This window comes from Arvicanthis niloticus, chromosome 7, assembly GCF_011762505.2.
Source record: "Arvicanthis niloticus isolate mArvNil1 chromosome 7, mArvNil1.pat.X, whole genome shotgun sequence".
NCBI classification, from domain to species: Eukaryota; Metazoa; Chordata; class Mammalia; order Rodentia; family Muridae; genus Arvicanthis; species Arvicanthis niloticus.
Window position 1 is genome coordinate 73,801,867 of NC_047664.1, and position 13,423 is coordinate 73,815,289.

Here is a 13,423-nt window from a genome sequence, read left to right on the forward strand (position 1 = left end):
TCCCATGCTGGCTGTCATTGCTGTAATTACCCCAGGGACGTTCACACCTCCTTAGCTACACTCTGTGTATCTACACACACACACCTCCTTTCCTTTGACGTGTATGGAGTGATGGGCTTCACATTGCTGGGGCTCTGTTCCTATAAACTCTGATGTGATTTGTGTGGGGATTAGCCTGTCTGCGGGCAGACATCTCTATGCTTCGTTTCTCTTCAGTCTTCTGATCCCAGTGCTGAGATTTTATCACAACACTTCATAAATCTGTGCTCACGGAAATGTCTTCTCCCCACCTGCCATTGACTTCTTTAAATGTTTAAATGTTAAAAACTGGGCAGAGTGATTAGAAATATATGTGTGTGTGTGTGTGTATGTATTTTATATATACATATATATATGTATATATACAAATGTATATATACACACACATATATACAAATATATATACATATATATGTATATATAAAACCTTTCAAATAAATACAAATCCATACATTTAAAAAAAAAAAAAACCAAACCCAAAGTCTATACTGCCTAGTTAGTTAGAATGGGCGTTTGCAATGGAAGCTGACCATAACACCCTTAACATCCATTTTTTCATGGAGACTTTTCTCAGCCCAGCTTCATGACAAGGAGATTGAGCCAGGTTCCTATGAGCTTGGTAGGGAAAGTGGACGTGTCCTGCCTCTGACTGTAAGACTCAGGTATGACACAGAAGGATAACTGGCCGGCAAGAAGTAATTGAATATTTCTAATATAAGGGTTGGGAGGATTCAAGGTTCCTAACCAGAGACATTGCAAATGTGTGCCAATGGCTCTCATCCGATCGTTAGCATTGTGTATTCCATTAAAATGTTATGCAGTACACAATAGATATGTACAATTGCAATGTATCAATTAAAAAATATATGGAATTCGTAGACAGAGTATTGAGCCCATGGGTTCACCCTGGCTCTGAAACAGCGTCAGGAAAAAAAAAACAAAAAACAAAAAAACAAAAAAAAAAAAAAACAAAAAAACAAAAAAACAAACCAACCAAACAAACTAAAAACAAAAAACAAAAAACAAAAAACCCTCAAACAAAACAAACAACAACAACAACAAAAAAAAACCCACAATCATTATTATTGCTTTTTACTCTTAGACTGAACATAAAAAGATTAACACTTTTGTTTGCAAATTCAAGCCAGAGACACGTGTACTGCTTCCAGACTGGCTCACATGAAGCCTGGTGCCTCTATGGGTAGGGCTGCGGGCTATTTAAACTATTTATGTATATGACTTATATATACATGCATAAGCTTCTTTTTCTCCATTCGATGAGTCTGGCCCTCTAAATTTCATTACCAAAGAGGCTGAGTTCTGGCATGCAGCTGCTGGGCAGAGTGACTAGAAATAATTGTGGACTGCGTATTTGGAGAAGCTAGGGGAAAACATGACAAATGTTTTCATCATTAAAAAAAAGATAAATGTTAAAGGAGTTACGTTCAATATGACTTGACAAGCTTATACATATATCCAAACCTCACATGGGACTTTATGTTCAAATTTAACATTTGAGCTAGAAAAAAAAATATTTTAAAAAGAAAAAGAGGCAGGTCCATCAGAGAATTTGATGGGCAGCCAGGCCTCTTCTTCTCCGCCCTCTTGGGCTTTGTCGGGTCTTTGTTCCGCCCCTGGCTGCACTGGTACAGAACCACTTAGCTGTGATTAAAAGGAGGGGACAGGGGCGGCAGGGCGGGGCCTGTGGTGCGGGCGGGCGGCGACAGGGCTGCGCGGCGCTCAGTGCCAGCTGCCGGGCAGCATGCACACGGGAGCGACGACCGGCCCGCCGCACCGACGTCGCGGGGACGCTTGACCAGACAGGTAGAAAGGGACATCAGGACAGAGGGAGGAGGTGCGGCTGGGGACAGCCCCTGCAGACTGCGCCTCGGTGACAGCGCCATGGACGGCCTGGACAACACCACCCTGCTCCTTGCTCCGTCCTCGTTGCTGCCTGACAACATCACCCTGTTGCCCAACGCCAGCAGCCCGAGCGCCAGCACCTTCTCGCCTCTCACCGTCACCTCCAGTCCCCGTCCCGGGCTCAGCCTCGCTCCGAGTCCAAGCATCGGCTTCAGCCCGGAGTCGACCCCGACTCCAGAGCCCACGAGCAGCAGCCTTGGGGGCGGCGTGGCAGGCCAGGGTTCCTCTGCCTTCCCCCGGCCCTGGATCCCCCACGAGCCCCCATTCTGGGACACGCCGCTCAATCACGGGCTGAACGTGTTTGTGGGCGCCGCCTTGTGCATCACCATGCTGGGCCTGGGCTGTACTGTGGACGTGAACCACTTCGGGGCGCACGTCCGGCGGCCCGTGGGCGCTCTGCTGGCTGCGCTCTGCCAGTTCGGCTTCTTGCCGCTGTTAGCCTTCTTGCTGGCCCTCGCCTTCAAGCTGGATGAGGTGGCCGCGGTGGCCGTACTCCTGTGTGGCTGCTGTCCCGGTGGAAATCTCTCCAATCTCATGTCCCTGTTGGTGGATGGCGACATGAACCTCAGGTATGGCCCCTTTCTCACCCCAACCCATAGAATGCATAGCAAGTAGGGTATGTTGGAGCTGTTTGGGATGAAGCCCTGAGGAGGGATGGATGGGGTGGGAGGTTGGGCTATGGAGACTTGACTTTGAAATCCTAGCGGACTTTAAAGATTGTGTGTCAATGTGAGAAGATCTAGACCTGGACCTAGCTGCTTAAAAGCCCTAGGATTTCAAACACAGCCCTTCCCGGAGGGACAGGATCTTTGCGCATGTCTCCAGTAACTGGAAGGCAAAGAGAAGGGAGAAGTCGGAAGCTAGGACTCGAAGGAAATGCAAAAAAAGCAAATCAGGACTGTAGTCCCATAAGGAAAGTAATCTCGAGAGTGCAACATAATCGAGTTTAATCTAACAAGTAGCATCGCCAGCTTCCGCGCTGCAGGCTATTTGTAGGGTTAAAAGAAAAAGGTTTCCTTCTTGTCCTCACAGTTATCTAATTCCAGGCTTCATGACGCCCGGGGCAGCTGTCCTGGGTCCCACATCCTAGGTCGTTGCCTTGCCTGGGATTCATGTTTCTATTGCGACAGGATAAAATAGATTCTCTGCAGACTTCAACCCTGAGGCTCGCAGAGCCTGGGCCCCTCTTCCCGGGCTATGTAACAGGTAAGGAAAGACATGGCTGACTCTTTGGCTCCAATCCCTTTCTGACTTCTGCTCCTACCTTTCTGCAGCATCATCATGACCATTTCCTCCACACTCCTGGCCCTGGTGTTGATGCCCCTCTGCCTTTGGATCTACAGCCGGGCTTGGATCAATACCCCTCTGGTGCAATTGCTCCCCCTAGGGGCAGTCACCCTGACTCTCTGCAGCACTCTAATCCCTATTGGGCTGGGCGTCTTCATTCGCTACAAATACAACCGGGTGGCTGACTACATTGTGAAGGTAGGCAGGCTCTCTCTTCTCTTCCTAGAGTCTGGTCTCTGAAGAGTGGCAGACATGCTTGGAGGTTTGGAAAAGCAGGGAAGGAAACAAAGGACTTTCAGGGACTACTTAGGTGTCTCCGGCAAGCCTACTGTCTGAAGCGGGAAATTCCTAGGAGAATATCTCTAATTAAGTCACAGCTCAAATTGGAAATAAAGATGCAGGTTGTAATCCTGGTGCTCAGGGGCTGAGCCAGGAGGGTCTGGAGTTTGAAACCAGCCTGGACTACAAAGCAAGAGCCTGTCTCAACTCCTACCTGGTAGGTGGTAAGGCCTCTGAAAATTAACAATTAGTAATCACTCATGGGGGCACATGGCAAACGTTTGCAGGCAAACATTTGCCATGTGCCTGTAATCTAAGCACTTAGGAGGCAGAAGCAGGCAGATCACTGTTTCCAGGGTCCATCAGGTCTGCATAGTGAATTCCAGGACAGAAGCTACATAGTGAGACTCTGTCCCAGAACAAACAAACTAAACCACAAAATGGCAAGCAGTTCCCACAAACTGAATAGTACTAAAATCAGAGCAGATTAAATAAAATTATTCAATGCATTAGTGTGTTTTCAAGAGTGGAACTCTAATTCTGAGGAAACAAAACCTGAAATAGGTACCCTTAAGTAGCTTAATTAAAAACTCAAATTATAGCAAGATGATGTTCTCAGTATAATAAAATGCACAGAATGTTGGCCTTAAAGCAAAAAATAAAACCAGGTCCTGGATAGAGTAAATTATGTGATCACTTCTAAACCTGTGTATCTGTTTGCTTTCTTGTTGCATTACTTTATACGCTTTGTTTTAAGTTAATGACATGATGAGAGATTACTATTATTAGAAATTTTTTTGAGGGGGCTGGAGAGATAGTTTAGTGGTTAGGAGCACTGGCTGTTCTTTGGGAGGGCCCAGGTTCAGTTCCCAACACCCACATGTCAGCTCACAGCTGTCTGTAATTCCAGTTCTAGGGGATCCAACCCCTTCACACAGACACACATGCAGGGAAAACACCGATGCAAATAGAGTAAAATATATAAATCAAAAATAAATAAAATATCCCTGACATTGATTTATTTTTAAAACATAATCTGGCAATACATACTTTCTAATAGTTGGCCAGAGAAAATTAATTTCACTTCTTTTGACAAATCAAAACAGTGAAAACATAAACTGAATGTTCATTTCGGGAACTAAAATGCATAGCTCACGAAAGCGCAGAGACAAGTTTCCTTGGGTTAAAAAAGAAGAGCCATTTCAATGTTACGATCATGGAGACTTTAAAATACAGAATCTTTTGTTGTTGTTGTTGCTATTGTTTAACTTTTAGTAACTTATTTTCTACTTATACAGAGGAGCCAGCTTTCCCTAGTAAGAGAAATAGAGGGTTCAATTCTGCACACAGATTTAGCTCTAAGGAGGAAGTCCTATACAATAGTCGACATAGGGTTTAATAAACACATACTTATGCCAGATCATCCCCATGGATGATCTTGAGGTGCATTTAATAAGCACAGCCGTTCAGCTATGCTTTGCAAGCACCGGAAGTGAGCATTAGATCACCGGAAGTGAGCATTCGATCTCATTGCGTGCTTCTTTTATCTCTCTTTTCTCTCTCCTCCTTCTTTTTTAAACTCTTAAATAGCTTAAAGAACTTTGTAGCTAGCATCCTCAGAATGAAGAACTGGATTTCCCGTCAGTGCCTTCAATATGACACACTTTGGAAATTAAGAAACATATTGCTTTGTGGTACTTCTCTGCCAGTGTGCTTGTGTTTTTATATACCTTAGGAAGCTATCTCAGTATCTCCTAGAATAGAATTTTTGACCAGCCAACATACATTTTAATTTTTAAAAGATTCCCTAGGTGCAAGTCGACCCCAGAGACTCCAGAAGAATTACCTCTCTGGTCCGCTCCCTCAGAGAGGCAGAATTCCTCTTCAGGACCTTGGATCCCTGTTGCACTCACACCCCATGGGAAAAAGAGCAAATTAACTATGTATCTAAAGGGACCGGAGGAATTTACATCTCTTCCTTGAGTTTGTGCATCCTCTTTCACTTGAACGAGAGAAATGTACCAGACAGATCCTTAACAGTGCACATTTGACCCAGTCAGTAGCAGCCATCTCGAGAAATTTTTAGTCCGGAGATTTTTTTCAGGGACGAATCAAGGAGCAGAGTTGCAGACTTACAAAGAATTCATCATATCTTACATTTACACTTTTTTTCTCATCTAATTGAGCTGATAATTGTTTCCATACTGCTAGCCATCTTTGGAACGGTACTTTGAAGGTTAAAGATATCCTAGACCAAGTTAATTTTCATTGTAAATGCTAGCAGCCTTTTCTGTCTGGTGTGAAGTGAGAACTAATTTCCTGTGGAAAGCACAGGGTTCAGGAGAGGTAAAGACTACGTTGTCCAGGCTAGTCCTCAGACCATAACTGGGTTCTTGGGCTGAATTCTAGCTGCTCCATTCGAAAGAAGTGTGGCAGTAAATTAGACACACAGGAAGAGAACTAAACATTGTGTGACCAAGGCCAAGAGGCTGAGGGACAGTCTGCCTTGATCTCTGGTTTATCGTTTCAAAGACTTTTTCAGAAGGAGTAGACTGTTTTTATGTTCTTCCATTCAAGACAAGTGCTAGAGCCCAGAGATGCCACTGGATACCAAGCTAGGCCTCCAAACAATTATCTCTCAGAGCTTCAGGCTTTGGGCATTGTCTGGCAATGACCTCTGTTATAAGTGGGAGGTTAGAATGGACGTGTAGCTTGCCCAGATTCCTCCTCCGAGATGCTGTTGCTGATAGGTTGCCTATCTATTTTCTTACCAGGTTTCCCTGTGGTCTCTGCTCGTGACTCTGGTGGTTCTTTTCATAATGACTGGCACCATGTTGGGACCCGAACTGCTGGCAAGCATTCCTGCAACTGTTTATGTGGTGGCCATTTTCATGCCTCTGGCAGGCTATGCCTCGGGTTATGGCTTAGCTACTCTCTTCCATCTTCCGCCCAACTGCAAGAGGACTGTGTGTCTGGAAACAGGAAGTCAGAATGTGCAGCTCTGTACTGCGATTCTCAAACTGGCCTTCCCGCCGCGCTTCATAGGCAGTATGTACATGTTTCCTTTGCTTTATGCGCTTTTCCAGTCTGCGGAAGCAGGGGTCTTTGTTTTAATATACAAAATGTACGGAAGTGAGATACTGCACAAGAGAGATGCCCTAGATGAAGATGAGGACACAGATATTTCTTATAAAAAACTGAAAGAAGAGGAGATGGCAGACACCTCCTATGGCACCGTGGGGACAGATGACTTAGTGATGATAGAAACCGCCCAGACCTCCCTCTGAACGAGGAGATACGCAGAGCCTCCGTTTGGCTGAAACATCACTTCCTATTTGTGACCCTGGTAGTGCATATGGTTCACATCCAGGATAAAGATGAGTTGACATTTCCTGTAACAGATTTGATCTTCCCACTGTAATGTTGTATCTCAGAATTAACCATGTGTTTTTATAACTCAGCAGTCAGTGTCCCAGTATTGCTTACACCTGGATCAGCTAAAGTGCCACTTCCTCTGCTTAAGCAGTGTGCTTTTTTTTTTTGTTTGTTTTTTTGTTTTTTGATTTTTGTTTTTTGATTTTTGATTTTGCCATTTTCACCAGCATCGCGCTACAGATAGGAAACGGGGTTGGAAATGTAGATGTCTGGTGCATACACGAGTAAAATTGGGTTTGCTCAACTTACACACACCCGATTCTGTTCAATGCTAGCCTGTACTGAGAAAAGTCCAAAACGGGCCAGTGAAACAAGATAGCATTTCACTGTCAAGCCACTACCAAACCAGAGAAAAATCATATTAATGTATTGTGACTACTTGATCTAGTATCTGTTGCTAATGGCCGTCAACATTGTCCAGGGATGAAGGCATTTTTTCCCCCATAGGTTTTCTGTATTTGTATAAACGCATCTCAGATCCATTCATCATCTGAAGGAATGGTTTACTTAGGAAAATGTGTAGACCTCACTTCAGAGGAGAGAAAATGGGTCCCTCTGCTCACCCCTGGGAAAGGGCTGTAGCTACAGGCTTTCTTCCTGAAAGGGCTGTGGGTGGACACTGTCCCACTGTTCTGAAAGAAGTGAGCCATCATCTGAGACAAGAGCGTAAGAGGCTCAGAGCAGCCCCCTAACCTTGGTAATTTGCTCCCTAATCAGACACACGGGCCTCCTTTGCTTTCCTCATGGCAAACACCTGGAGCGATGAGGCTTGGGACCCACCTGGCTCGGCTAATCCGGGTGATGATTCTCGGGTCAAATTCTCTTCTCGGCTAGTTCCCCTACACATCGCTACTGTGGCTAGCAAGGAAAGCTCTTTTTTTCTGCATCCGCAAGGTGGGGTTTTGGGCGGGGAGGTCTCCTCTTAATCAGTGTAGGGAGAGGATGGAGAGGGTTTCGCTCCGCTTGGCTAGAGGGTGGTAGGGCTTTTTCTACCGGGGCGCGGCCGCCTATTTAACGCGGCGTGGAGGGCAGCTGGGCCGCGCTGATGGCTGCCTGGGCGGGCGAGGCGCGGGACACACCCATGTTCCCGGCGAGCACGCCCCACCCGTGCCCACATCCTTACCCGCCGGCCGCCAAAGCCGGGGATGGCTGGAGGTTCGGAGCCAGGGGCTGTCAGCCCGCGCCCCCCTCTTTCCTCCCCGGCTACAGACAGCTCATGGCCGCGGAGTACTTCGACAGCTACCAGCGAGCGCAGTTCATGGCCCTGCTGTCGCGGATGGGTCCCCGGCCGGTCAGCAACCGGGACGCTGCGGTGCAGGTGACCCCGCGCCGCGACGCCTCGGTGCAGTGTTCTCTCGGGCGCCGCACACTGCAGCCTCTACGGCGCCGAGCCAGCCCCGACGCCCGGCCGGGTTCCTGCCAACCTTTCAGCCCCGCCGGCGCCCGGAGAGCCCCGCGATCGTGGCGCAGCGTCGCCCTGTATTCGCCCGTGACCTTCTGTGGCCTCTCCTCGGTGGAGGTTGCGGGGGGCGGGCAGACGTCCAGGAAGGGAGAGGGGAACACGGCACCCGCGGGGACCCGGGAGCCGGAGCTGGGAGAGGTGGCGGTGATGAAAGCGGTCCCCCAGCATCGAGGCGAGGAGAGCAACGTCCAGGCTGAAGGGCAGGCAGGGCGGGAGCAGCCACCGCGGGAGGACCCGGACCGTGTGGCGGCGATGCAATCTGAGCTTGGGAGTGAAGAGCCATGTCCTGCCACAGAGATGGCTCAGGATCTCGGTGACTCGGCTTCCCCTAGAGACCCGGCCTCCCCGCAGAGCACCCAGCAGGACAAGGAGCGCCTGCGTTTCCAGGTGAGGCCAGCCTGGCGGCCTGGACGCCACCAGAATTGTAGGGCTTCTGGTGGCTCTGGATGATGCAGGGCATAGAATTCAATGCCATCGGTCTGTATTTTTATTTCTTTAATTTTTTTTTAACGTGTATGGGTGTTTTGATTGCATGTAGTGTTTGTACACGTCATCGTAGTGGAGAGATGGGAACACAAGAGGGCATCGGATCCCTTGGGACTGGCGGTTTACAGATGGTTGTGAGCCACCATGCGGGTTTTAGGAACTGAATTAGGGTCCTCTTAGAAGAACAGGGTGTTAACAGCTGAGCCATCTCCCGAGCATATAGGATTTTGCAGCCGCTGCCTGTGAATACAATGGGAGGTATTTACACAATAAAACCAACGCACACGTGGCCGACCCACTGGCAGTCTCTGTTCCTGGGAAATGCCAGTGTAATTATTTGATTGTGATCACACGAACACTTAAAATGAGGCCTCCACGTTGAACGCACACAGTTTGGACCATACTTCAGACGGCTGGTGGAAGGTTAAGTACACACACAGCAGAAACATCTTGTGAACTTTGTCGCGGGGAGAGTCAGTTTCCCAAGGCCCTATTTTCTCATTTCCCCTCTAGATGTGGGGAATAATCTGTCTCCGCTGACTGGCCGGGTGGTTCTCTACCAGGCCCTTCCCTCCATTTCTGAAGCTGACAACTGAAGCTTTTCCCTCCCAAACTTGCCCGGCTTTAAATAAATAAATAAATAAATAAATAAATAAATAAATAAATAAACAAACCCTCCCCATTCATCCAGAAGGCCAGGGCGGCTAAGCTGTTGAATGGTCTTGAGTTGCTGCCTAGGCTAGCCAAACAAAGCCTGGGGTGGGGGTGGGGGTGGGGGGCACAAGGAGTGCGACTGTAACCACTCCCCCACCCACCAAAGAAATGGAAAGACATGAACTCTAGGAAAGGGTTCTGAGAAATTCTTATTTTTCCAGTCATTTCAAGGCTGTTGTGTTTGGGGGTTGGGCTGGCAGTGGAACGGGGTGTCAGAAAAGATAGAAAAACACTTGGTGGTTGCCATTCACAGCTGGGTGTGATCTTAGGCAGAAATCTTAAGCTTTTCTGGCCTCTGTGGTACTTGTTCACCTATACAAATTGCATTAAGAGTTCTTCCAAGCCTCTGCCAGTCCTAAAGGCTTAATTATAAAAACTTGTTTCTGACTTGTTTGTCACTAAGTGGGCCTCTGGGGGAAGTTTACGAACCAGGTGCTAACACTACGTGGTTCACACCAAATGAGCTATACTTAGGTATTGGGGACCTTTTGGAAACTTAACTAGCTAGCATCATAGAGAATTTCATATTGGTTGAAGACTTTCAAATGTTTAGAATAGCCTTTCTCTTTCAGCATAATAACTTTTTTTTTTTTTAAATCTGTGAATGTCCTAAGATCATGCATCGCCCCACATAAAAGGCCCAAGGGAAGAATTCTGAGCTCTAAACAGCACTATTGGCTTTTCCCTTGTCTGAGGGGAAAATCACTTACCAGTCTGCTGATATCTGTTTGGCTTCAGTTTACATATTTGTTTGATTGAGCTGTTAGTTACCGGATTAGTTCAGAGGCTGACCCAAACTTAACCTAACCTTACTACCAGGGTAATTTTAAAGTATCAAGTAGAATCTGGTCCCAGGTTCTGAAATGAGGGTAACTCGGGCATCACTTGGTTAAAGTCTGGTATCCTGCTGTTCAGTTCTTAGAGCAGAAGTATGGTTACTATCACTGCAAGGACTGCAATATCCGGTGGGAGAGCGCCTATGTGTGGTGTGTGCAGGGCACCAGCAAGGTAAGAGACACCGTGCAGCTGTCCCATCCCAGCCGTGCTGCCCAGTGTGTGCTCCACCTGGATGCTCTCTCTCATCGCAGGTGTACTTCAAACAGTTCTGCCGAGTGTGTCAGAAATCCTACAACCCTTACCGAGTGGAGGATATCACCTGTCAAGTAAATCAAACGCTTGCATTTTGGAAGAGGGTTTTGGTGCACTACCTTGAATACATTTCTTGAAAGAGGTGTAGGTTCCCAGTAGCCTTAGGTTCTACTTTTTCTTTCCTTCTTTCTTTCTGTTTTTGGCTAGGGGTGGTAGAAAGTCCCCTCCACTGTGAAATGGAGTGTTTATTCCCGTCTGCTCTTGCAAAACTTGCTTGCACGGCCTCTTTTGGATCTGTTACCCCTTTAGCAGTACAGAAGGCTTGCTCACCTGCCACATCCACTTGGCATAAGGGAAAACATAGCGTAAAACAGAGTTCCTTTCTGCTAGCTTGAGGTGGTAGACCATTACCCCAATGCTACGTAGGAAGCACATTTCCAAGTTAGGGTATGAACCACACGAAATTGAGCTCCAGCCTTCCTTGAGTTGACAAAGGGAGTTCCCTGTAAGCCTGCTCTACACGGTCTGTCTTGCTCTGTGAGGTTTACCCATAACTATGGTTGCTAAGCCTTTGCATGCTTACTAGTGATTTAGCACTGTGCCAAGGGACTTAGCCTTTAAAAAGAAAGAAGTGATGGCATTTACCTGTTAAGGTTAATCACGGACTTCCACATCTGAGAGTCCAGTGCACTTAAAGCTGGTAATTGGAGAATTAACTACCTTAGGGTGGGTCCCGAGAAACCAAGAATGGAAAGCCACTAAGACTCCATTTAGAAAAGGTGTCTTAAGCCTCTCTGCACTTGGCTCTCTGTGCCCAGCACATGTGCCACTTGTTCTGTCGTCTGCTTTGAAGCTCCAAGAATCAAGGGGAGAGGGGCTTCATTCTTTGTACTTTTCACTCTGATTTTTCAGAGTTGTAAAAGAACTAGATGTGCCTGCCCAGTCAGACTTCGCCACGTGGACCCTAAACGCCCCCATCGCCAAGACTTGTGTGGGAGATGCAAGGACAAACGCCTGTCCTGCGATAGCACCTTTAGCTTCAAATACATCATATAGTGAAGTCGGAAAAAAAAAAAAGTGTTTCTTCTAGATGGGGCGAATGGAGCGGCCAAGTGAGCTTTCTCCCATGCCCCCTCCCCTCACCCACTCTCCCTTCTCAAAATACTTCATGAAAGGCAGTGTACTTTCATATAAAGCCTGTGAATAAATGGTATTGCAAACAGTTTGAGGCTTTATTCAATTCATGTGTCAGTTTGAGGGGAGCATGTGCTGAAAATTGGTAACTTTGTTAACATCTGTTGATGTGGGCCAGGTTGACTTAGGGAAGTTACAGGTGCCTCATTCAACTCTTAAGGTTTCATAGACAAGAAACTTACAGCTTCAGTCTGTAGGTCTAAAGTTCCTAAGAAAGAGGTTATTTAAAAGGCCCGGCACACATTAAGTTGTGCCATGTTTCTGAAATTTAAATTAGTCCTAATTTAAATGTCCCCACTAGAACCTGGAGAGCCCACTGCCAGATGGTGCTGGGTGTACAGCCTCAGGTTCTTCTAAAGAAGCAGGTGTTGGTTGTTGGTCTAACACAAGCCTTAGGGCCGGAACCAGATAACTGTTCCCTTCTAGTTCTTCTGAACATTTGTTATAGTAGTGTCTGACACCTGTCTACCAGAAAGTGGATGCCAGTCTGGCATTTGGGGCACTAGCAAGTATTCGAGGAAATGTGCTGAATGTCCAAAGTGGGCTTGGGGACTCTAGTGTTCTTGTGAAGGGACAGGTCCACCTGGACCCAGGTGAATCAAGCTGATTTTCTGTGCAGAAGTGCTACCAGCCTTTCAATCTCTTAGGGGCGTGTCTAACTTAGTGGGCGTGTCTTAGTGGGCCTGTCTAACAAGTACCCTGATGCTTAGCAAATACTCAAGACCAAGGACTAGTATGATGCAGAAGCTCCTCTTCTATTAAAGGCCTCAATAAAGCACTGCTCCGCTTAGATCAACTGAGCTGGAGTCTAAGTCTGTTGAGTTTGATAGAAAGACCTGTATCATGCTGGGACAGCATGTGCAAAGATCTGGCAGAGAAAACCTGAGAGGCCAAATAATACTGAGTTTATGATGACAGTAGGTAAAACTAGCAAGATCAGACTGGGGAATTTTTCAGTCCCTGCCTGGGACTGGTCATTATGTCGTTATCCACGAGAAGGCACTAAAGGGGGTCTTAGCTCTTCATTTTAATTTTATGCATATGTGTTTTTGCCTGAATGTTATGTGTACTGTATGCATGTCTGGCTCCCAAGGAAGCAAGAAGAGGGCACTGGATACCCCAGAATGGGAGTTGCAGTTGAAAGTCACCATGTGGGTGCTGGGAACTGAACCCCGGGTCCTCTACAAAGGCATGTTAACTGCTCTTGTAGTCTGTTAACTGCTGAGCCATCTCATAAGCCCCACCAAAACATTTTAAACAGACGCTGTGGGAAGTGGACCATGAGGATAGATTGCCTTTTAAAGGAAAGCAGTCTGGGTGCCTGTAGATGGGTAAGGAGTTTTAGGGACTAAAGTGGTGGTTAGAAGTGGGCATTAAGAACTGTGTGCTTGCTGGGCAATGGTGGCACATGCCTTTAATCCCAGCACTTGGGAGGCAGAGGCAGGCAGATTTCTGAGTTTGAGGCCAGCCTGGTCTACAGAGTGAGTTCCAGGACAGCCATGGCTACACAGAGAA

At 47.0% G+C, this 13,423-nt stretch overlaps 2 protein-coding genes across 3 annotated transcripts; both read left to right on the forward strand.

The window, feature by feature from the left end:
* Window positions 1–1,748: 1,748 nt before the first annotated feature.
* Slc10a4 (solute carrier family 10 member 4) lies at window positions 1,749–7,212 on the forward strand. The gene is made up of 3 exons (XM_034509042.2): window positions 1,749–2,531; window positions 3,237–3,447; window positions 6,303–7,212. The coding sequence occupies exons 1-3, from the start codon at window positions 1,942–1,944 to the stop codon at window positions 6,813–6,815; spliced, it is 1,314 nt and encodes a 437-aa protein (XP_034364933.1). The 5' UTR covers window positions 1,749–1,941; the 3' UTR covers window positions 6,816–7,212.
* Window positions 7,213–7,618: 406 nt separating this feature from the next.
* Zar1 (zygote arrest 1) lies at window positions 7,619–11,859 on the forward strand. 2 transcript variants are annotated; one of them, XM_034509044.2, is made up of 4 exons: window positions 7,619–8,812; window positions 10,541–10,633; window positions 10,714–10,788; window positions 11,627–11,859. In XM_034509044.2, the coding sequence occupies exons 1-4, from the start codon at window positions 8,009–8,011 to the stop codon at window positions 11,768–11,770; spliced, it is 1,116 nt and encodes a 371-aa protein (XP_034364935.2). In that variant the 5' UTR covers window positions 7,619–8,008; the 3' UTR covers window positions 11,771–11,859. The 2 variants fall into 2 exon arrangements, with proteins under 2 accessions (XP_034364935.2, XP_076794743.1); XM_076938628.1 differs by having other exon boundaries at window positions 10,541–10,788.
* Window positions 11,860–13,423: the final 1,564 nt, after the last annotated feature.

Excerpts from the sequence above, each read along its gene's own strand:
- Slc10a4 (XM_034509042.2), top strand. The coding sequence starts at position 1,942 with ATGGACGGCCTGGACAACACCACCCTGCTCCTTGCTCCGTCCTCGTTG. Across the intron at positions 2,532-3,236 it reads GATGGCGACATGAACCTCAG|CATCATCATGACCATTTCCT; the intron begins GTATGGCCCCTT and ends ACCTTTCTGCAG. Across the intron at positions 3,448-6,302 it reads TGGCTGACTACATTGTGAAG|GTTTCCCTGTGGTCTCTGCT; the intron begins GTAGGCAGGCTC and ends TTTTCTTACCAG.
- Zar1 (XM_076938628.1), top strand. The coding sequence starts at position 8,009 with ATGGCTGCCTGGGCGGGCGAGGCGCGGGACACACCCATGTTCCCGGCG. Across the intron at positions 8,813-10,540 it reads AGGAGCGCCTGCGTTTCCAG|TTCTTAGAGCAGAAGTATGG; the intron begins GTGAGGCCAGCC and ends CCTGCTGTTCAG. Across the intron at positions 10,789-11,626 it reads TGGAGGATATCACCTGTCAA|AGTTGTAAAAGAACTAGATG; the intron begins GTAAATCAAACG and ends CTGATTTTTCAG.